General features: G+C 43.9%; 1 protein-coding gene across 1 annotated transcript in view; it reads left to right on the forward strand.

Moving 5' to 3' along the window:
• The window catches only part of NBAS (NBAS subunit of NRZ tethering complex), a 678694-nt gene that overhangs the window by 486449 nt on the left and 168181 nt on the right, over positions 1-24064 (forward strand). Inside the window, 3 exon segments of the mRNA XM_044291127.1 lie at positions 5362-5577; positions 5985-6187; positions 9890-9979. Coding sequence (XP_044147062.1) covers positions 5362-5577; positions 5985-6187; positions 9890-9979 — 509 coding nt within the window.

The following is a 24064-nucleotide window of genomic DNA, read 5'->3' on the forward strand; positions in this document are numbered from 1 at the left end:
GAGAGTCATAGGCTGAATAACATTGGACCAGAAAATATTCAGTCCTTTATTCTAAACGAGTGGTTGACTGTGTCCCTAGTTTACTATGGATTCTGGTTTTCCATGGATCCTGCTAGTTCCCGGCCGCCGGCGCTGGCCAATAATTTGTTTAGATCAAATAAAGTTTGTTCGGTGGGAATGAAAAGAGTCATGATGCTGAGCGCTGTGTTCTGAAGCCTCAGCTTTTCTTTGAGGATTTCTCTTCTCTGCTTCGAGTGTAAAAGTCGGGTACAATCTATCATCTGAATCTGTCAAAACAAGCGTGTGGAGGAGATGACACGTCTGAAGCTTATTAACGTCTGTTCTAAGCATTTAGCGTTTCTTACACTCAAAATATTTGACTAATTCTGCTCTTTCATGAGGGTTGTTTCACGTCACCAGTAGACAAGTGTCATTAGAAGCTCTTTTCAAGACTGATGGTGAGGAACATCAGAGCATCGGCTTCTTATATCGATTTTTATTAAATAAAAGGTCTGTACCTTTAAAAGAATAAAGTAATACATTTTAGTCGAACGTTTAGGTTTCATTTGTGTCCTGTTTTATTATCAACTTTATTAAAATAAAAAAACAACTTTTTGACAATCGTTGTCCTTGGATGGTCTGAAAAATGTTTTAAAATAGTGAGAATGGTTTAGTATAATTTTGCTTCTATTTTTACATATTTTATCATCACCTGTTTTACAAATGTAAAATATATATATATATAATTTTACTTCAATACTGAGCTAGGAGCACTTGAGATTAGAAGCCGAAATCCTGAGGCTGTACTGCTGCGAAAGTCTGACGACAACGGGGGAGATTTGTCATCTCCTTGCACCATTATCTGTTGTGTAAAAAAGTCGTAAACATGGTGTCACAAGTACCGTTTCTTTGCCGTCCTTACTACTTTTTAAAAAGGGGTAGGGCCAGCACCCCCGACACATTTATTGTCCCTGTTTTCAGCTGCAAATGAAGAGGAGATGGTGTGCGAGACTGATACAAGAAGACGGTGTGCGAGACTGATACAAGGAGACGGTGTGCGAGACTGATACAAGGAGACGGTGTGCGAGACTGATACAAGGAGACGGTGTGCGAGACTGATACAAGAAGACGGTGTGCGAGACTGATACAAGAAGACGGTGTGCGAGACTGATACAAGAAGACGGTGTGCGAGACTGATACAAGAAGACGGTGTGCGAGACTGATACAAGGAGACGGTGTGCGAGACTGATACAAGGAGACGGTGTGCGAGACTGGTGCGAGAAGACGGTGTGCGAGACTGGTGCGAGAAGACGGTGTGCGAGACTGGTGCGAGAAGACGGTGTGCGAGACTGGTGCGAGAAGACGGTGTGCGAGACTGGTGCGAGAAGACGGTGTGCGAGACTGGTGCGAGAAGACGGTGTGCGAGAAGACGGTGTGCGAGACTGGTGCGAGAAGACGGTGTGCGAGACTGGTGCGAGAAGACGGTGTGCGAGACTGGTGCGAGAAGACGGTGTGCGAGAAGACGGTGTGCGAGACTGGTGCGAGAAGACGGTGTGCGAGACTGGTGCGAGAAGACGGTGTGCGAGACTGGTGCGAGAAGACGGTGTGCGAGACTGGTGCGAGAAGACGGTGTGCGAGACTGGTGCGAGAAGACGGTGTGCGAGACTGGTGCAAGAAGACGGTGTGCGAGACTGGTGCAAGAAGACGGTGTGCGAGACTGGTGCAAGAAGACGGTGTGCGAGACTGGTGCAAGAAGACGGTGTGCGAGACTGGTGCAAGAAGACGGTGTGCGAGACTGGTGCAAGAAGACGGTGTGCGAGACTGGTGCAAGAAGACGGTGTGCGAGACTGGTGCAAGAAGACGGTGTGCGAGACTGGTGCAAGAAGACGGTGTGCGAGACTGGTGCAAGAAGACGGTGTGCGAGACTGGTGCAAGAAGACAGTGTATGACAAAACTGGACAGCACAGAGATTTTTTGAATGATCTTTTTATACTAAAACAGCAAATAATCTATGGAAGCACATTATTATGTTTGCAAACAATAGAACTAGGAATTAGGGATTATTCTGGATTACATTGTTACTATGCCTAGTGTACATGAAAACATGCCATCCACTACTTATGTATACAGATATCATGCAAAATTGCATGTATATAAATACCATGTGGAAAGTAACAGGTATGCCTATGGTATAATATACTATACTGAAAAACCTAATAAAAAAAATGGCAGACCGCATAAATATAAATACACTTTAATAACACAATGTAAAAGTTTTAGTCCATACATGAAAATAGGTGCACGGAAAAGGCGGCATCCACAAGAGGAAGACGCAGGGGTGATGATTCTCACAGATTAAATAACAATGAAAGTGCAAAAAACAATAATGTTCAAGACAATGAATCCATTACCCATGATGTGCCTCCTCTGTGATGGCGCCAGCCCCGACGCGCATTTTGGCGAACCTTCTTCTGGGGGGGATAAACTTAAAAGGATTATTTGTATATGCAAATGAGTGTGATAGACCAAAACACAAATGTGAATGAACAATAATGATGGTGAAAAATCGACATAAAGAATTATTGATGATATTAATATATGTGCTGTGTGGAAAAATATACAAATATGAATTATATACCAAATGCATAAAAAATTATAAATGAGTGTGACACATGACAAACAACTGCAGACGTGGTGATCCAAGTGAACCTGATGATGTAAACCAAATTTGAGGGACCATTTGGTGAAGAGTTCCTACATCAAACACATTCCCCCGATTTTTCTAGGATTTGGTAAACCGAAGTGGGGATTTGTACCATGTGGAAGGTGTATAGCCTGCACCAGTATGGTGAGGGCTACGGACTTTCTGGATACCACCGGTGAGAAGATCTTTCAAATTACTCACTGTTTGACATGCTCCAGCACAGCGGTGGTGTATTACGCAACATGCCCGTGTGCAAAAGTATATGTGGGTCTTACCACAAGGGAATTGAATATTCGAGTAAGACCTCTTGCACACAACCTTTTTTTTCCTTTCCATGTCCGTTCAGGTTTTTTTCGCAGAACGTATACGGAACCAATCATTTCAAAGGGTCTGCAAAAAACGGAAGGTACTCCGTGTGCATTCTGTTTCCATATGTCCGTATTTCTGTTAAACAAAAATAGAACATGCCCTATTATTGTCCGCATTACGGACAAGGATAGTACTATACTATTAGGGACCAGCTGTTCCGTTCCGCAAAATACGGAATGCACACGGACGTCATCCGTGTTTTTTTTGCGGACCGCAAAATATATACAGTCGTGTGCCTGAGGCCTAAGGGAGCATGTCCGCGATATTGCATCGGCCCTTGATGAAAAAGATGAGTTTAAATTAAAGCCAATCGCAAGGCATTTCAAATTCCATCACTGCTGTGATTTGACGGGTTTGAAGGTACGGGCTATCGATTGCATACCGAAAAATATGCACGGCGGTGACATTTCTAGGAAACTCGCTCAATTGGAATGTAAGTGGTTTTGGAAATTAAATACTCTGCGCCCAAATGGCTTGAATGAGTCCTCTGGCTTCTCGTCGTTCCTATAGGTCAGGCATCCTCAAACTGCGGCCCTCCAGCTGTTGCAAAACTACAACTCCCAGCATGCCCGAACAGCCTACAGGTATTAGCCTACAGCAGGGCATTGTGGGAGTTGTAGTTTTACAACAGCTGGAGGGCCGCAGTTTGAGGATGCCTGCTATAGGTGTTTCCTGGTTCTGAATACTCCTAGTTTTTATTGGTTTAATGATTCTATATCGTCACTCACATATCGCTCTTGGGCCTTAGTGATGCCTCATGTTTTTAGCTTGGCCTATTTGTCCAAGCGCATATTTTTTGTTTGTACTCAGTTGATTTTTATTTCCATTGTTCATTATGCGTTTTATTCTATTATGAATTTGATCCTGTATGATATTATTTAAATTGATTATTAATTGTATGACTTGTCTATCCACAATTGCGTGTTATGGGTCATCGTGGTTTTATAATCATAATCATGCAGAATTTTGTGTTTTATCATTTATACAATCATACAATTAGTATATTTTGCACAGGTTTACATCACCAGGTTCACTTGGATCACCACGTCTGCAATTGTTTGTCATGTGTTACACTTTTTTAAAATTTGTATGCATTTGGTATATAATTCATGTTTGTATAATTTTCCACACCGCACATATATTAATATAATTAATAATTCTTTGTCGATTTTTAATTTGTTACTAGACACGTATACGGTACTTCATTCAATCTTAACAGACAATGTGTATGTCTCTATGGTGATGCGCCGGGCCCGCGTATGCGCAATCCTGTTCTTGATGGCACTGGTGCCATCTCAGTATTGCGCGATTGCCGGGGCTATCATCTGGTATAACGCGCGATTATGTGACCACGTTCATGTGACGTATCACGTGGTACTAGCGCTTTACAATAATGCGGCTTTACTTTTCTTTGCTCACGCCTGCACACAGGAGCTTTTTATTACCTATTAACTGTCAAGCGGTATGATTGGCCAACTGGGGTATTTAGCATGTGCCCCTCTGTGATGACGCCACCCCCAGAAGAAGGTTCGCCAAAATGCACGTCGGGGCTGGCGCCAACCCAGAGGAAGCACATCATGGGTAATGGATTCATTGTCTTGAACATTATTGTATTTTGCACTTTCATTGTTATTTAATCTGTGAGAAGCATCTCCCTTGTCTCTTCCTCTTGTGGATGCCGCCTTTTCCCTGCAGCTATTTTCATGTATAGACTATACCTTTTACATTGTGTTAATAAAGTGTATTTATATTTATGCGGTCTGGCATTTTTTTTTATTAGGTTTAACATGAAAACATGGAAGCTCTTTGTGCACATTTTTGATCAAACGTCTGTTTGGCCACCTATCAACCAATTTTCTTTGCTGTCTGCAAGTTAGCTTTGTGGTTGTGCACCTGTGACTTTGGATGTGCTACATATTCTAAATTCTCTTGTTTTTTTATACTAAGGCCTGTAACCAGGACAAATGGAAAGAATGTTTCACTACCATTATAGATGGGGATTCCTTACTGTAAGAACAGTAAGTCTATGGGTCAGTTTACCTGTCCTTTTGCAAGGATTATCGATATAACAAGTCAATCTCTGCTCATTTAAAGGAACCTTTATATACAGTAGGCCAATGCAAACTGGAGGAGGAATGTACGATTGTTGGAAACATCAGCATCTCTCAGTAGGGCAACCTCAGGCTTTTGGGTTTCATAGGATTTTCAGTGTACACTAAAAGATGTTGCTTGTAACATACCAGTCCAGTCCCTTGTAACATGCCCTAAATATGTTTTGTGCAATTTAGTTGACAATGGATGCCAGGAGCGAAATGACCAAGAAGACCATTACATCGGTGAGACAGTTTCTCGATAAGCAGAAGAAGAAAACATCTGGAGAAGTTGCTGAGGCATCACATTCGTCTGTCACATATAATGGGGCGTTGAGCCATTTACAGCAGTCTCTTGCTCACCTCGAAACTCTTGGTCTGGACTTTGTTGAGCACTTGAGAAGTTTGGACCAGGTAAGAATTGTCTGACAGAGCCTTGGCCTCGTAATGCTATAGCAGAAAACAGTAACCTGCAGTTTTTACTGCGAGTGGTTAGGCTTGTTGAGCTTTTCGAGGTAGTGGTATCCCAGCTGGGGTACCCGCTAACTTTTTGTTATAAGGGTATAATATCTATAAGATTGCCTAATGTGCAATGGGCTTTTCTATTGACAGGTGCCCTTTAAATACTCGTAGACACTATTAGGAAAGTAAATTACTTTGAGTCTTGGCCCAAACTGATCAGAAAATGGTCATATTTCTTGGTACTACTCATTCCTAGCCTCGAAACTCAAAATACAGCTCACTTTCTTCTTGCTTTTATACCCTTTTTCAGTGAAGCATTTCCACATCTTAATTTTTTTTATCCATCAATTAATTTCCAGGACCGTGTGCAGAAGTATTCACACATGTATGATCTGTCAAGATCGGAGAAGGAGAAGCTGAGGAACCTGGCACTCACAATGTGTCTAAATGGTCAGTCTCTAAACACCATACAGAAGTTATTGGAAGTAGCAGTTGGTGATATTGACATCAGTCCAAAGGACATTGTGCGAAGCTCTACAGAGAGAATCATCGCTAAACTGAGGTAATGACATACAGTATTTGTCACTCTATAAGACGCACCTAGGTTTTAGAGGAGGAAAATAACAAAATGTAGTTACTTTTCATCAGACATTTCAGGAGAGGAGGCAGGTCCTCTTTAAGTATTTTATAATTGGCCTAATCCTCGTATAGCAGTTGCACATTTTCAGCACTGTCAAGAAAGTTTCTGTGTTTTTGGCTGCGACTTGCACTTTGTGCATCCTTTTAGCACAGCGTGTTTGCTTTGAGGGCTTTCCAGGACGCAGGAGTCTATTACAATACAAGCCTCCAAATGGATATCCATGATATGAAGAGACTGAACTAATTAGCCCCTTCAGCGCCAGAGGGGAAATGATTTATCACCTTTAGGCCTCTCCAGCGCGGAAGGATTTAAGAGATAGATAATTGTTGTCGATGGAAAATAAAGAATCATCTGGACGCACAGCGCATAAATACCCCTGCCGTCCATGCAGAAAATGTGAAGCTCAAACATGGCCCAAAAATTGCTTTAGGAGCTCAAGTAGGGAGAATAACATTACAGCGCTGCCACTCGAAATAAATTAATACCAGCTCTAATTACCAAAAATAAACAGCGTCCCACTAGGGCCCCGAATCTAATGATCCTGGCGTCTGCACAGTATTGTATTGATTTTTATTAACTTCTCCCTAACCAGTCAGACGTGCATTAAATTTAAAGGGGTATTCCTGTCTCCAGAATTGATGATATATTACTTTATGATAACTGTATTCCAACCTCTGAGACCATGAACGATCCTGAGGATGAAGGGGACACCAAATTGATATAGAACAGCACCCCTTCTAGATATTGGCACCCCCAGGCCTACTGGATGTGCAGGAAACTGCAGCCGCCCCCTTCATTTGAATGGAGCTGTGATGTGAGGTGCAGTGCTGAGTTCTCTGTAGGCAGACCCCCACAATCTTGATTGAGATATGCTATCACTTTTCGAGACTGGCATACCGCATTAAAGGGGCATGCATACTCAAAAATATGTTTAAGAGATGACTAGGCAGGAACGTGATTTTCACGATCAAGAAGGAGAGGGTGGGGCTGACAGAGAGGGTGCACGGAGTGGCTTGGGCCCGCCCTCAGTGCACTTACTGCTCATTTGCATATGGATTAAAAGTACATTTTGTCCAGAATGAAGCAGCGGATCGTGAAGTGAACGGTATCATTACATTCAGCTGAGTTAGCCCTACAAGGCACCGTGCCTGGTTTTCCAGTGAATTTACTGCTGACAGCAGGGGTGGACTAGGAACCTAACGAGGCCCTGGAAAAAAAATCTAAAAGTGGCCCTATGTTGTAGGTGGTTCCAAACTGACAGAAGGCAGGGCTAACACAAGTACGGAGGAACAACAGAAGTGGGCAGGGTCAGCAATATAATGCAACACAAAATACCGCCCCAGCAGAACCAAATACCACAGTGCAGCACACAATCCTGCCTACCCTGCCGCAGTACTAAGGAAAGCAATACAGGTAAATTCAGGAGGGGGCATCTGTGGCCGCTGGCCAGGTACTTAATTACCTGTTGTTCCTAGCATTAATTAATGCTAGGATCAGCAAATCATTATGTACCTGGGCCGCAGAACCCCTGGGGCAGCATCGGCCCGCCAGGAATGTTCTCTGTAGGGTCTATGGCCACTCCACGCCAGGGCGACAGACTCCCTTTAAATAGAAATTGTCCAAAGCGACCATTTCAGCCAGTAGTTGTAGGAAAATACAGTATTAAACAGATGACCCGAGGGACTGCTGAAACATGGGTTGGACATTGGATTTCATTCAGACTTCCTTAATTTGCATTGTTGATATCATCTGTTGTTGACAGCACTAGGTAGACCTGCAGGGACTTCCCAATAAGGGCTCTTTCAAACAGAGTTTTTATTTTATTTTTATACATTATGATTTCATGATGAACAGCATGGAAAATGCCCTAAAGAGGACCCCTCGCCTCTTCTTACATGTCTTTTTTAGTGACTATTTGCATTCCTGTGTAATAACAATTCTAGAGTGTCTATTCTTATGATTTTATGTTGTGCCATTCTTTTATAATTCCTGCTAGAAGTTATTAATAAATTAATAGCAGTTTGCCATGAAGGTCCAGATGGGTGTTACCAGCTGGGGGTGTGACACTGGCAGCACAGATGGTGTGCAGGCCCCCTCCCCCAACTGGTAACACCAAGTTGGACGTTCAGTTATTCATTCATAACTTCTTTCAGGAATAATAAAGAAATAGCACATCATAGAGTCAAAAGAATAGATGCTCCAGAATTGTTATTACTTAAGGAATGCAAGTAGTTTCTAAAACAGACATTGTCGGGATGGGAGACAAGTCCCATTTTAAGAGTGATTCATTATTCCTTTGCCGATACCATGGTGGATAGCCACACACTGATTACCCCAAATGAATGCTGCAGGTTAATCCGACAGGTATTTTCCCGTGTCAGCATACCCCAAGTCCGCTATTTTTATAGCAGTTTTTGCAAGTTTTTTACTTTGAAGATAGGATACAGAATGCAGCAGAAACCTCCATGCTGCTATCACTTGCGCTATTGATGCCAGGATTAATAGCGTGGAGTTAGACTCACTCCATACAATGGCTCTCTGGGGTCGATAGACAAGGGTTACACTTTAAGAGCACACAAGACGTTCCTCCGTTGTGCGCACACATGAAATGTGTGATTCAGATTTCTTGCTCATTATGCCTTGGGAGCTGTTACATTGTAGCTAAATTATTCATCACTCTTTCACATGGAAATTAGCCCTCGAAACATTCTCTGTTTTCTAACATTCCCCGGGCTGATTTCCGCTGCAGCAATATATAGTATGAGGAAATTTTCACTTCAGAATATTGATGACAGCCATTAACACAAACACTTAAGTGTGTGTCAGTCATGGCCTCCGAAGCTGCAGTCATGGATCGTCTGGCCTTGCTGAGCGTAAAACACATTTAAATACATTTTCTGTCTATAGATAGATCTGTATAAAGCCAATGGATTTGAATAAAACATGGTGCATAGACTTTACAGGGAAGGAACCCCTGCACCCCTTGCCGATCAGCTGTTTTAGCCGGAACTACATAGCTTTGCCCACGGTATAGTTGGACAGAGCAGGTTACAGCAGCACTGCTCCCATTGAACTGAATGGGAACAGTGCTGCTGTTAACAACATTGTCTCCTGCTCTGTGAACAGAGATGTGTAGTTCTGGCACTGGAGCTACAAAGAAACAAATCGGCGGGGTTATGGGGTGTTGGACCTCCAATAAACTGAACTGAAGATAAGTGATCAATAACAAAATTCTGTACATTCCTGCAAAGGCATGAATGCAAATTTACAACCATGGATACAATGGAAATAGAAGCCCTGTCTGTCATTGTGGTCAGAAACGTTAAAGAGCCGCTTCTCCTTTATATCTGTTTACCGCTCAGAGGCCACACCTTCTTTCTGATACGCTCCGCCCCTTGCCGAGCATGCTGGAAAAATTTGTAGAAACCCCAGTTGCGACTTTTTTTTACATATTTTTGGGGCAGACTGAGCCTTAGTATTTCTTTTATACGTGTCCTGCTTTTGATCTGTTCCTGGATTTGCCTTCAAAAACTCCATTTAAAAACCTGAATGTGTAAACCCAGCCTTAGACAGACCAGAATAAAACTGATGAGAGGGAATGACATGTCCTTAATTCTTTTTTAGTGGTAATGATTTGGATTCTGGTGCCATTGAAGATCCTTTAAAAGTCTTGGAAGCTATTGTGAGAGAGGTGCACCTCAGCACTGAGAGAGGGTGAGTACACAGCCTGGTGCTTTTTTTTCTGAAAATGAGCATGACGAAAAGGAATATACCACAAACCTCTCGCAGCATGGTGGCTCAGTGGTTAGCACTGGGGTCCTGGGTTTAAATCCAACCAAGGGCAACATCTGGCATAGAGGTTGTGTATTCTCCACGTGTTTGCGTGGGTTTCTTCTGGATAACAATCCCCAAAATATATACTAAGAGGTAAATTGTGGGTGCTGGGGATGAGCGCCTACAGTATATGTCAGCCACTTACAAAAATAATATGTAATTCTCTAGGTTAGTACAATTACAATGTTACCGAATAAGTTTATTTATTTTATTACATTTACCATTTTTGTACAACATTTGCACATTTCATGGAAAAAGGACAGAATAGGGACAGTGTGCAATTTAAACTTTATTGATGTTTGTATGAGGGTTGTGCAAGTGTTTGGTGCAACCTGTTTCACATTGTGATCTGAACACTGGTAAATGGCGGCGTCAATAGAACAGACTAATTAGAAGGGGTGATTCGATGTGTAGGTGCTCATCATTTAACTGTTCTGGAGAAAATGAACCTACCATATGTGACAATCAAAGAGCGAGTATTCTCTGTGATTGATGGAGAGTTGTAAGGGATAACATGCACAGAGGTTCGTATTGCTTTCCCCCAAGGTTATATGCTGTAGTTTCACAACGGGAGAAATCTTTGTCTGTGCTAGCATCATCCTCAGGTTACGAACTACCTATGCTCTAGCTGTCCTGCACGAGATTATGGCGCTTCAACTGTGTGACATCGGGGGTGCAGGGAGGGGAGTTGGAGGATGCAGCGCGGTGTTGGGCTCCTTCACAATGGGCGGTGCTGGGCTCCTAAAACTCTAGTAACAGCCCCTTGGGCTCTTTACTGACCTAAGCAGCATATTTATAAAATAGTTTTTCTAACTAAACAAAAGCTTCCCTAGCTATGGCACATGTATAGTACGGATGTGCTAGTGGAGATCTAGCAGCACATGTAAAGCGCTCTATATGCTAAAACTAGCTGACAGAATCCTTTTAACAGTTTGTCAATTTTTGAACAGATTTGAAATTAGATTGGCAGGTATTACTTACAGATCTCACTCCCGGTTTCTAAAGTCTTTGACTATACATCCTCTATACCCTGATCCTTGTCTTGTTTTAAAGCTTAGATTGTTAGCTTTAAAACAAACCTGGCTCATCTCTCTAGCCATTATACAGCCTGACAACGGCTGCTGCAGTGGTAGTTCTGGCCCTGTAGCCAAAGACTTCCCTGTTCACAACCATCCTTGCGCTTTGAGTCCCTTGTGTGAGAAAAGTGCATTACAAATCTTTTTTTATTGTTATTTAATTTAATAATTTCATGTAAGTTGTTTGCCTGCTGCCAGGAAACCTGAGAGTCATGGTTTCCCTGCCCCCCCCTTCCCCCACAATAGTATACAGTCGGAGCTGTCAATCACTGCGTGAGGGTGGGGGAAGCAGGACTGACATGCCTCCTGGCAACAGTAAATCCGATTTTTACATGAAAATACTAAATCAAATTATTGGTGTTTTGTATCCCCAAACTTTATATCTGATAATCTGATAGATTCACTGTAAGACACGGGGGTCATTTATGAACATTTTTATTCAGTTTTCTTCTGTAAAAAAGTTGCAAGACCCTTTTTGCTACTTTTTAAGTTCCTGTGCGACAATTTTATTTATTATTTTGCAGAGGCCTTTCTGCGCCATCCTCGCCACTTAGGAGTGGATCGGTAGAAGGACTTCACCTCTGGCAAGTTTACTGTCAGTAAGGGGCTGTAGTAGATTTTACTCCAGACACACGGTCTCTCGGAGGTGCACCTAATTTAGGGTGCATTCACACAATCGTATTGTCACGGTTAGGGCTGCAGTAAACGATTATTTTAGTAATCAAGTATTCGATCGATTATTTTTTACGATTAATCTAGTAATCTAATAAGAAAAAATAATAGACTGTTTTCCTTTATAAAAACTCATCAGACCCCCTGCCATTAGTCCCCAACACCCTTTGTTCCCCACTGTGCGATCAGCCCAAGTGCATCAGCTCCACTATCCCCCAGTGCCATCAGCTCTCCCTCACCCCAGTGCCATCAGCTCTCCCTCACCCCAGTGCCATCAGCTCTCCCTCACCCCAGTGCCATCAGCTCTCCCTCACCCCAGTGCCATCAGCTCTCCCCAGCCAGTGCCATCAGCTCTCCCCACCCAGTGCCATCAGCTCTCCCTCACCCCAGTGCCATCATCAGCTCTGCCCCCTTGTGCCATCAGCTCTCCCTCACCCCAGTGCCATCATCAGCTCTGCCCCCTTGTGCCATCAGCTCTGCCCCCTTGTGCCATCAGCTCTGCCCCCTTGTGCCATCAGCTCTGCCCCCTTGTGCCATCGGCTCTGCCCCATTGTGCCATCGGCTCTGCCCCATTGTGCCATCAGCTCTGCCCCATTGTGCCATCAGCTCTGCCCCCATTGTGCCATCAGCTCTGCCCCCATTGTGCCATCAGCTCTGCCCCCTTGTGCCATCAGCTCTGCCCCCTTGTGCCATCAGCTCTGCCCCCTTGTGCCATCAGCTCTGCCCCCTTGTGCCATCGGCTCTGCCCCCTTGTGCCATCGGCTCTGCCCCTTGTGCCATCGGCTCTGCCCCCTTGTGCCATCGGCTCTGCCCCCTTGTGCCATCGGCTCTGCCCCCTTGTGCCATCGGCTCTGCCCCCTTGTGCCATCGGCTCTGCCCCATTGTGCCATCAGCTCTGCCCCCTTGTGCCATCAGCTCTGCCCCATCAGCTCTGCCCCTTGTGCCATCAGCTCTGCCCCATCAGCTCTGCCCCCATTGTGCCATCAGCTCTGCCCCCATTGTGCCATCAGCTCTGCCCCCATTGTGCCATCAGCTCTGCCCCCATTGTGCCATCAGCTCTGCCCCCATTGTGCCATCAGCTCTGCCCCCATTGTGCCATCAGCTCTGCCCCCATTGTGCCATCAGCTCTGCCCCCATTGTGCCATCAGCTCTGCTGCCATGCTCCTCCTGACACCCGGATTGCACAGCGTCACTGGTTTGGTTTCTATGACGCTGTGCACTCCAGGCGCCTGGGCCTTAGTCCCGCCCCCACCCCCTCGGTTTCACCAACTTACCTTTCCAGCAGGGACGCTGCCGACACTCCATCGTTCTGCGCTGCTCTGCTCCTGACGTCACACAGCGCGTCAGGTCACGGCGTGCGTACGTCAGGAGGTCAGTGCAGCGCGGGACCATGAACGTACTGTGGAGTGTCCGGAGGCCGCCTGCTGGAAAGGTGAGTATTCCAAGCACAGCGGGAGACCACGGAGCGGGAGTAATAGCAAGCGCTTCACTCCTGCTCCGTGGTCACATGACACAAACGAATCTTCGATGCAAAAAATTTGCATCGAGGATTTTTTGGTGTCGAATTACTCGATTTAATCGAGTAATCGTTTCAGCCCTAGTCACGGTCGTATTGTTTTTTGACCGTGACGCGGTTGCCATGCAGACTGGTTGCCTGGGGCGACGTGTAGTTTTCACATGCACTTCCCCTTTTAGGTATGTCTCCCTGCTGTTTGGTGAGCGAGGGATTAATCTTCTAAGCTGGTGGGGATTTGGGTGTGGCCACTATGTGGATATTACCTGTGGCTTCCTGGCTGGAGTCAGTTGTACTCCAGCTTTGTTTGGTGTTGGAGCTCTGCTCTTTTCCTGGGTGAACGTGACAAGTCCTTGAGGGCCACCTTGTTGGACATAGATTGTCTTTCCTTTATCCTCTATGTACCCTCACCTCTCTTGTTGTTTGTCTGGTGTGGGTTTATGTTCAGGGTGTGGTGTATGTCTAGTGCGTTGTTACATGTCTGGTCTGTTTATGTTGTGTCCAGCATGTATGCTAGATATTTCCCCTGTCTGTTGTCTCCTCTGGAAGGGGGTCCCATTGGTTTCCCGGAGGGGTGAACCAGAAGTCTAGGATGTGCAGTTGCTGGAGTGCTGGTTCCTGTGTGTCTGTATGTACTGCATCCTTATAGTGTTGGATTGCAGTGCGTTTGTATGGGTTCCAGTTTTCTATGGTGTGTTTTTCTTTGATGCCTTCCAGCAGCTGCGGCAGGTAAGTGACCAGGTTTACTGTTGCTCTTGGTTCAGTTGTCTCTGGCCACTGGTTACTTACCGGTCATTTTACTTGGTGTCCTTTTCCTTTGTTGCTAGGCCTGTGGGAGACTCCGGTTCATCCGTGTCTTGGAAAAACAGGTTGTCTCTCCCCTGCTCCTATGTGAGGGATTATCAGGGCGACTCAGGGTCCTAGGTATCCTGGGTATGAGCCGTCCTACCCTCCAGTTCCGCTCATATGGTGAGGATTTGGGACGCTTTAGGAGGTTGACCTGCTCCCTTATCCCGGCATCCTGGCCTAGCTCCTTCCCCACTTCCCCATTATCGTACGGTGGGGAGTCCCCCCGTCCCCCCCTCCCCACCGTGACACTTATTTTTGGTCCACATCCAATCCAGCACCGATTCATTTCAATGGGTCGGCAAAAAATGTTGAAAACACTCAAAATGTTCTGTCCGCATCCATATGTCCATTCTGTAGTCCCACTAAAAAGATAGAACATGTCCTATTCTTGTCCGTTTTACGGACAAGAATAAACATTGTTACAATGGATCCGCAAAAAAAAGCAATGAAACACGGATGTCGCATCGAAGGTCGTCTGTATTTTTGGCAGACCAAAAACTACATATGATACGGTTGTGTGAATGCACCCTTATGACGAGATACACACCTCAGCATAAATTAGGCGATTCCTCGACCAAGCCAGGTGGGAAACAAAGACTGGAGACTGGAAAAAAAAAGCCAGTCTTTGTAAATGCCCTCCTCCAATGTGTCTCTTGGCATGAAACCTGTTGCGTACCTCAGTGGACACTGGTAGAGAATACAGTGGAGCATAAATTGATCTAAGGTCGTGTTCCCCTACCGGTGGCTTGGGTGCCACATGACTCTCTCGGGCCCCCTACACGCGGCTCTTGTATCCGTTGGCATACTTAGCTCATGTAACCTCCACCCACCCCAGATTTTTCCTTCTTTGACGTACTGATTAGTTTTCATCTCAACATTTTTCTTACCTTGCTCTTGGAAAGATTTGAGATGCGAATTCCTACCTCTCACATCTCCTACGGATATGGCACGTCTGACACATCTCAGAAAAACAGATCTTTGTGATATGAGGTGGGATTCCGACAAAATAAACATAGGAGTGTGAAACACCTATTGAAATGTAACAGATTTCTACATTTCCATATTCTACCCTCTGCCCAAGCACTTAATGTGTTTTGCTTTATCCCCAGCCCCTGTAGCTTGACAGCAGTAAACATGCTTCCAATTAGCGCTAATGACATGGAAATGTTAAAATAATCCATATTCAAAAGATGGGCTGTATGAAGGCAGTGATTAAACGCAGGAGCAGCAGGCGGATAACCTCGCAAGTTGCTTTGTAATGGAAAAATCAGACAGGTAAAATCTAAGAAAGGTCACAATGGTTTGTATACAAGCCGTACTGGTGCCGAACGCAGCAGCGCTACACAGTTACCTTCATTACAGCATTTCCTACAAAAAAGGTAAGTTCCAAACGTGGTAGAGCACGCCGGAAGATCCGACATAGCCACTGTTCTCTGGATCCGGCATAGCTGCATAGTACCCGCATACCTGTCGGACCCCATTGATTATAATGGAAATCAGTGAGGATCCAACTGCTTCCCAGCAGAAATGCCGGGATTCAGCCAGTCAAGAATTGCTACAAGCAACGTTTATTGTCTATCCAAATCCCGGTATTTATGCCAGAGAGCAGCTGGATCTCCGCCAGTTCCCGTTATGGTCAATGGGGTCTGGCAGGATGCGGCACTATCCGGCTATGCCGGATCCAGAGATCTCCAGGAAGCTGTACTCCTCCTGAATGGAGCTGTACTCCTCCTGCCGGATTGCTCTGCCCATGTGTGAAAGTAGTCTTAGAAGAAGTGAATACACTTGTAGCAAACATTAAAGGCTTTGCACACCTTTAGGGGCGATTTAGTTTTATTAGTGCATTGTACTCATTTTGAGCTAAAAATACATTTTAAATTGGTCTTTATTAAAAAAAAATATGGTGTCCTTTTTTCTGTACATAGCTGAAATGCTCTAGTAGCACCCTTTTTGGATTTTCTGTACTTTCCGTCAGCTATGGGCATGTCCTTTCCGCTGCAGCTCTCCCCCTGTAGTTGCCACAGCTCCTAACAGAAGATATGGCTGGTGGCAGTTGAAGATTTAAACTGAGGACCTTCGACCAGCTCAGTCAGACGGACAAAAAATAAGGAAAAGAACAAACAGCAGATGGCACTATACAGATACATTGTATTGAATAACTCAGTGGCTATGCTGAAATTTTAATTATGTACAATTACAAAAGTATTCAGATCCAGGTGCTAGTTCGAAAAATGTGCTTTATGATACAACCCCTTTAAAGGGGTTATCCGAGAGTATAAAAAGGCCCCCCCATATGCCGGGCCCCCCACACTGAATATAGTTACCTTGCTCCCTGTTACCTGCGCCGATCCTGGTCCCCGCACCTGCAGCTTCTCCCCGTGCACGGATAAAAACATCCGATGTCGAGGGGGGGGGCAGCCAATAGCAGGGGTGACGGAGACCAGCCTTTCTAGTGTCACCCACGATGCTTGGGAGGCTCATCCCCTCCTGCCATTGGCTGCCCCCCCCCGACACCGGATGAGGAGGAGCCAGGTGAGAATATACAGTGTGGCGGGCCCGGCATATGGGGGGGCTTTTTATACTCTCGGATAACCCCTTTAGGCCTCTTTCACACGGGCTTCACGGATTTTGTCCGGATGCGTTGCAGCAAAGCCACGCAAGTAGACATGCAATTTCAGTCCGTTTTGTCTGCGATTACGTTCCGTTGTTCAGTTTTTCCGCGCGAGTGCAATGTGGTACCCAGACCCGAACTTGGACTTCTTCACTGGTTTGGGTTAGGTGTTCAGTTTATTTTATTATTTTCCCTTCTAACATGGTTATAATGGAAAATAATAGCATTCTTAATACAGAATGCTTACTAAAATGTGGATTGAGGGGTTAAAAAATGAACCCCCCTCATCCACTTGATCGCGCAGCCGGTATCGTCTTCTTTCTTCTTCTTGCAGTACCTCCAAAAGGACCTGCGCTGACGTCATCTCGCTCATTAAGTGGAGAGCGCGAAGACGTCAGCGCAGGTCCTTTCGCAGGTCCTGCAAGAAGAAGAAAACGATAACGGCTGCGCGATCAAGTGGATGAGGTAAGTCATTTTTTTATTATTTTTTAACCCTTAATGGACATTTTACTTGGCATTCTGTATTAAAGAATGCTATTGTTTTGCAGTATAACCATGTTATAATGGAAAATAATAAAGTAAATGGACTTTAATGGGGTCCCGAGGGTCATTTCATCATCTCCTTAGCAACCATCCGTGAAAATTGCATCCGCACTTGCTTGCCGATGCAAAGCTATTTTTACACGGCCACATTTACTTCTATGGGGCCTGCGTTGCGTGAAAAACGCAGAATATAGAACATGCTGTGATTTTCACGCAACGCACAAGTGAATGGATCAGGATTCAGTGTGGGTGCAATGCGTTCACGTCACACATTGCACCCGCGCGGAATACTCGCCCATGTGAAGGGGCCTTAAGGTTGTGCTGCAACGTTAAATTAACACTTGATGCAATAAAAGCCATTGGAAACGTCAAGTGAAAGTTTGTTGCGACAGTGTATCTAACACATTGCGCGTCAAGTTAAGGTTTGCTGCATCTGTATTCTTCATCAGCTTTGGGCGCACAATCAAACACAGAAAAGTATATTTGTGAATGAGCAAGTAATTGATGAAATAGATCGTAATACCCACTACTCCCACTAAAAATGTCCCTCAATGTAAAGCAATGGTGTCCTGCGTTATTAATCAATTCTGTTTTTAGATCTACGAATCTTGTGTAAAATGTAGACAATGAGAGATCCCCAAAATGTATCACAGTGGCCTATGCCCTAAGAAAACATTGGTGCCTCTTTAAACATTTTTGTCTGACTTTACACATCCTATTGGCAGGCTTTCCAAATTGTAGTGAACTTGTTGAATCTTAAAGGAGTTTCCCAGGAGTATGTTATTGATGACCTATCCTCAGGCAATCAGTATCTGATCTTTTGGGGTCCGACTTGTGGTACCTCTTCTGATCAGCCGTTTGAATAGGCTGCAGCGCTCCGGTGAGCACTACAGCCTCCTCCTAGGTCAGTGATGTCACGTGGGCTAGACGCAGTTCAGTCCCATCCAAGTGAGCTGCAATACCAAGCAGAGCCACTATATAATGTACGGCGCTGTGCTTGGTTTGCTGTGAGGACTCCACAGCGCTCTCCAGAGCGCCATAGCTTCTTCAAACAGCTGATTGGCAGGGTTGCTGGGAGTCGGACCTCCACAAATCTGATATTTATGATCTATCCTGAGGATAGGTCAACAATATTGTATTCCTGGAAATCCCCTTTAAGCCATGTCCCTTTGTCAAATTCAAAAACTGAAACGGGAGAGCTAGGTGCAGTGGCTTATCCTTTTTGGAGCATTTGCTTCATAAATAGGTCTAGAACTTGATGCGACATTATGAGACAAGGTCTAGACGCAATCCCATCAGGACATTTGCCCCCATTGTGTTTTAATTAAATGTTCTTGCATGGCAAAACCACTTACTGTTATCCTACATATATATTCTTATTATAGCCAAATTTACCACCCTAACTCCTCCCACAGTTTTTACACTACAGACAGTAATATACCAAAACGTGCAGATTGTTCCCTATCGGTGTGCTATTAATTTGGTTCACAAAATATCAGCGTTTTTGTGTCGAAATTGGTCCCATAGGAATGAATGGCAGAATGTTCAAAACTAGAGTGGGAGCTGACAAAAGCTAGAGTGTGAGCTGGAAAATCAGGACATGATTTCTAATCTGCCACCTCTCCCTCATTTTCAAGCCCACCTACACAAATCTTATATCAAAACGTTCAGCTATCCCTGCTGCCACTAAAAATGTCTAAGCCGCCATAGTCCTGATAGTTTTCACAATATGACCATTTGTTTGCAACTCACGCCGCCCATTGACATTCATTGAAACTCCATTCTAGCCAAATTTGAAGGGCAATTTCTAAACTGCGACTGTGCCTTCATTTTTAATATTTCATACTATTCATCAAAATGTAGGTCTGGGTCTTGTGATTCTCACAATATAAAGCTGTAGGATTTATAATTTTTAAACTTCAACCATTTGAAGATGGCAACCGCCAGTGAAGTGAGTAAGTTGGAGCAGTTTGTTTTTAGCCGCTCTTCTCTGCCGTCATTTTGAAGCCCACCTACACCAATCGGCTGCTAATGTTTTTATAAATGTATGTTTTAACCCCTTAAGGACCCATGACGTACAGTCATGGCCAAAAGTTTTGAGAATGACACAAATATTAGTTTTCACAAAGTTTTCTGCTAAACTGCTTTTAGATCTTTGTTTCAGTTGTTTCTGTGATGTAGTGAAATATAATTACACGCACTTCATACGTTTCAAAGGCTTTTATCGACAATTACATGACATTTATGCAAAGAGTCAGTATTTGCAGTGTTGGCCCTTCTTTTTCAGGACCTCTGCAATTCGACTGGACATGCTCTCAATCAACTTCTGGGCCAATTCCTGACTGATAGCAACCCATTCTTTCATAATCACTTCTTGGAGTTTGTCAGAATTAGTGGGTTATTGTCTGTCCACCCGCCTCTTGAGGATTGACCACAAGTTCTCAATGGGATTAAGATCTGGGGAGTTTCCAGGCCATTGACCCAAAATGTCAACGTTTTGGTCCCCAAGCCACTTAGTTATCACTTTTGCCTTATGGCACGGTGCTCCATCGTGCTGACAAAATGCATTGTTCTTCACCAAACTGTTGTTGGATTGTTGGAAGAAGTTGCTGTTGGAGGGTGTCTTGGTACCATTCTTTATTCATCGCTGTGTTAGGCAAAATTGTGAGTGAGCCCATTCCCTTGGATGAGAAGCAACCCCACACATGAATGGTCTCAGGATGCTTTACTGTTGGCATGACATAGGACTGATGGTAGCGCTCACCTTTTCTTCTCCGGACAATCCTTTTTCCTGATGCCCCAAACAATCGGAAAGAGGCTTTATCAGAGAATATGACTTTGCCCCAGTCCTCAGCAGTCCATTCACCATATTTTCTGCAGAAGATCAATCTGTCCCTGATGTTTTTTTTGGAGAGAAGTGGCTTCTTTGCTGCCCTTCTTGACACCAGGCCATCTTCTAAAAGTCTACGCCTCACTGTGCGTGCATATTCGCTCACACCTGTCTGCTGCCATTCCTGAGCAAGCTCTGCACTGGTGGCACTCCGATCCCGCAGCTGAATCCTCTTTAGGAGACGATCCTTGCACTTGCTGGACTTTCTTGGACGCCCTGAAGCCTTCTTTAACAAGAATTGAACCTCTTTCCTTGAAGTTCTTGACGATCCTATAAATTGTTGATTAAGGTGCAATCTTAGTAGCCACAATATCCTTGCCTGTGAAGCCATTTTTATGCAACGCAATGATGTATGCACGCGTTTCTTTGAAGGTCACCATGGTTAACAATGGAAAAACAATGATTTAAAGCATCACCCTCCTTTTAACAGGTCAAGTCTGCCATTTTAACCCAATAAGCCTGACATAATGATCTCCAGCCTTGTGCTCGTCAACATTCTCACCTGAGTTAACAAGATGATTACTGAAATGATCTCAGCAGGCCCTTTAATGACAACAATGAAATGCAGTGGAAAGGTTTTTTTGGGATTAAGTTAATTTTCATGGCAAAGAAGGACTATGCAATTCATCTGATCACTCTTCATAACATACTGCTGTATATGCAAATTGCTATTATAAAAACTTAAGCAGCAACTTTTCCAATTTTTATGTAATTCTCAAAAATTTTGGCCACGACTGTACATGTACGTCATTTCTGTCCGGGACTTAAAGACCCGTGACTTACATGTACTTCGTGGTGATCGGGCGGGTGCAGGACATAAGTCACTGATAGCCGGACCCCTGCTGCATGCGCCAGCATCGGTGAAAACACTGATGCCAGCGCATTAACCCTTGATGTGCTGCGGTCAGCACCCATGCTGCTGTGACGGAGGCCCGCCAGCTAGGAAGGCAGTGCGATGCCTTCCTTAGGCATCATGGCTGCCTTCCGAGGGAGAGCCTGTGAGATCCAGCCCCCTGGATCTCACAGGCAGGAAGCTGTATGTGTAATATGCACTGTATTACACTTACAGCCAATTCATTCCAATACAGAAGTATTGGAATGCATTGTAAAGGGGATCAGACCCCCAAAAGTTGAAGTCACAAAAGTGGGACAAAAAAAAGTGGAAAAAATAAAGTCCCCCCCAAAAAAATTAAGTTTCAAGTAAAAAAAACTAAAAAACATAATTTTCCCCAAATTAAGTTAATGAAAAATAAAAAAATAGGGGAAAAAAAAGAAAATATACATATTAGGTATCTCCGTATCGACCGGCTCTATAAACATATCACATGACCTAACCCCTTATATGAACACAGTAAAAAAAATAAACAAAACTGTGCTAAATAAAAAAAAAATTGGTCACCTTACAACACTAAAAGTACAACACTAAGCGATCAAAAAGGCGTATGCCCGCGAAAATAGTACCAATCTAACCGTCGCCTCATCTCGCAAAATATGAGCCCCTAAGACCATTACCCAAAAAATAAAAAAAACTATGGCTTATAATATGGAGACACTAAAACATTATATATATTTTTTTTATGCTGTTATTGTGTAAAACTTAAGTAAATAAAAAAAGTATACATATTAGGTATTGCTGCGTCTGTAAGAACCTGCTCTATAAAAAAATAAGCACATCACAAAAAGTGTAATAGAAAACCATCAAAAAGTCATACGCACCTCAAAAATGTGCCAATCAAACTGTCATCTCATCCCGCAAAAATCATACCCTACCTAAGACAATCGCCCAAAAACTGAAAAAACTATGGCTCTCAGATTATGGAGACACTAAAACATGATTTAATTTTTTTTTTTAAATATTATTGTGTAAAAAATTAAATAAATAAAAGTATACATATTAGGTATCGCCGCGTCCGTAATAACCTCCTTCATAAAAATATCACATGACTTAACCGTTCAGGTGAATACCATAAAAAAAAACGGTGTAAAAAAAGCTATTTTTTTGTCACCTTACATCACAAAAAGTGTAATAGCAAGCGATCAAAAAGTCATATTCACCCTATAATAGTACCAATCAAACCGTCATCTCATCCCGAAAAAAAATGAGCCCCTACACAAGACAGTTGCCCAAAAAATAAATACAACTAAGGGCTTTCAGAATGTGGAGACACTAAAAAATCATTTTTTATTTTTTTTTTTTTATGAAACTGAAACAAACAACTATCTTTACTCATTCCAAACACTCCACACAGTTACTCTGCCCACTCCATAAAGTTACTCTGCCCAGTCCAACCTTTCCACAGTTACTCTAGCCACACAACAGTTACTCAAGCCACTCCACCCAGTTACTCCACCCACTCCAGTTGTAGACTACTGGTGGAGACAAGAACACTACACACAATTTTCCCAGACAATGTAGCTTTTCTAGTTTTTATTGATTTTTTTCAACTCACACTTAGACCCTGTTCACGTTACATTTGGAGCCTACATTTAAGGTATGTCAGGTGTATAACCTTTTAATTCACTTTTAACAGGCTCTAGCTCCCCTGACATCCAGCTGTACATTGCAGTTGTTCCTATGTTATTCCCCTGGGAAATGTATTAATAATTTGTTCCTCTTTTGTTAACATTTTGCTTCTCAATGGGGCATGCCCCTACGCACTTCAAATTATTGAGAGCCAGGAACTGTTGGGTTAAAAAAAAATATATATATTTAGTAAACTTCCACCATTGCTGCGCCGTTGCTCTTGCCCCCGCCAGACCAGAAGTGATAACATCCCAACCGTGGTCATGTGGTCAATGCAGCCAGTCACACTGTCCTCATTGATGATTGGCTGCTGTAGTCACTTGATCACAGACAGATTGTCATAACCACTGGTCCGCTGGGGATCGGAAATGGCAGGAAGTGGCAGGACTTTTCAATTGTGAGTGGACACACCCTATTGACAAGAGTAATAGTAGCTCCACAATTAATGCATTTACTGGAGGAATAAAAGAGGAACAAAAGAACACAGAAGATGATCCAGAATTGTTATTTGTCCTTTTTTGAAAGGATACCTTTACTCACTGAAAAAAGTGGCCTAAACGAGTAAAAATGCTCCAAACCCAGACACTGTAACGTTCCTCCGCGTGCGGTCTGCAGACAGTGGCGTACCTACCATATAGGCAGACCACGCAGCTGCTATGGGGCCCGTGAGGAAGAGGGGCCCGCAGTGGAGGAGAGGCCCCTGCCCCCTAATTACTTCTGTCTATCTTTCTGAAGCTAATGGACCTTTGATGATGTCATCACAGGTCCTGTAAGGGAACTGCACAGTGTAAAGTGTAGTTCCCAGTGTAGTTCCCAGGTTAGAACAGTGCATCTGCCAGGACCTGTGATGACATAATCTTCAACATCACAGGTCCTGCAGGATGTAGCAAAGAAACTGCACTAAAAATGGTGTAGTTCCTAGTTTTGAAAGGTACATCTGCCATGACATATGATGACATCATCACAGGTCCTTCAGCCCCTAACAGCAAGTATTAGAAGTTCACAATCAGCTCTGCATTGATCCATACAGACTGGAATGGTAAGAGAGGCCCTCCACTTCTCATCATTTACCCCCCTCCCCCCAGTTCCCTGTTTTTACTCATTGCTCACTCATGTATAATACTTCAGACAGATACAGTGACCACTACCTCATGTACCTCACACACACAGTGACCATAATGTATAACTCACCACATATTTCTGTAATCAATGCATCTATAGTATTATACCTTGTATGTCTCACATCAATACACTGCTCTGTGTGTGTGTGTGTGTGTGTGTATGTAT

Source organism: Bufo gargarizans, chromosome 4 (assembly GCF_014858855.1).
Source record: "Bufo gargarizans isolate SCDJY-AF-19 chromosome 4, ASM1485885v1, whole genome shotgun sequence".
Taxonomy (NCBI): Eukaryota; Metazoa; Chordata; class Amphibia; order Anura; family Bufonidae; genus Bufo; species Bufo gargarizans.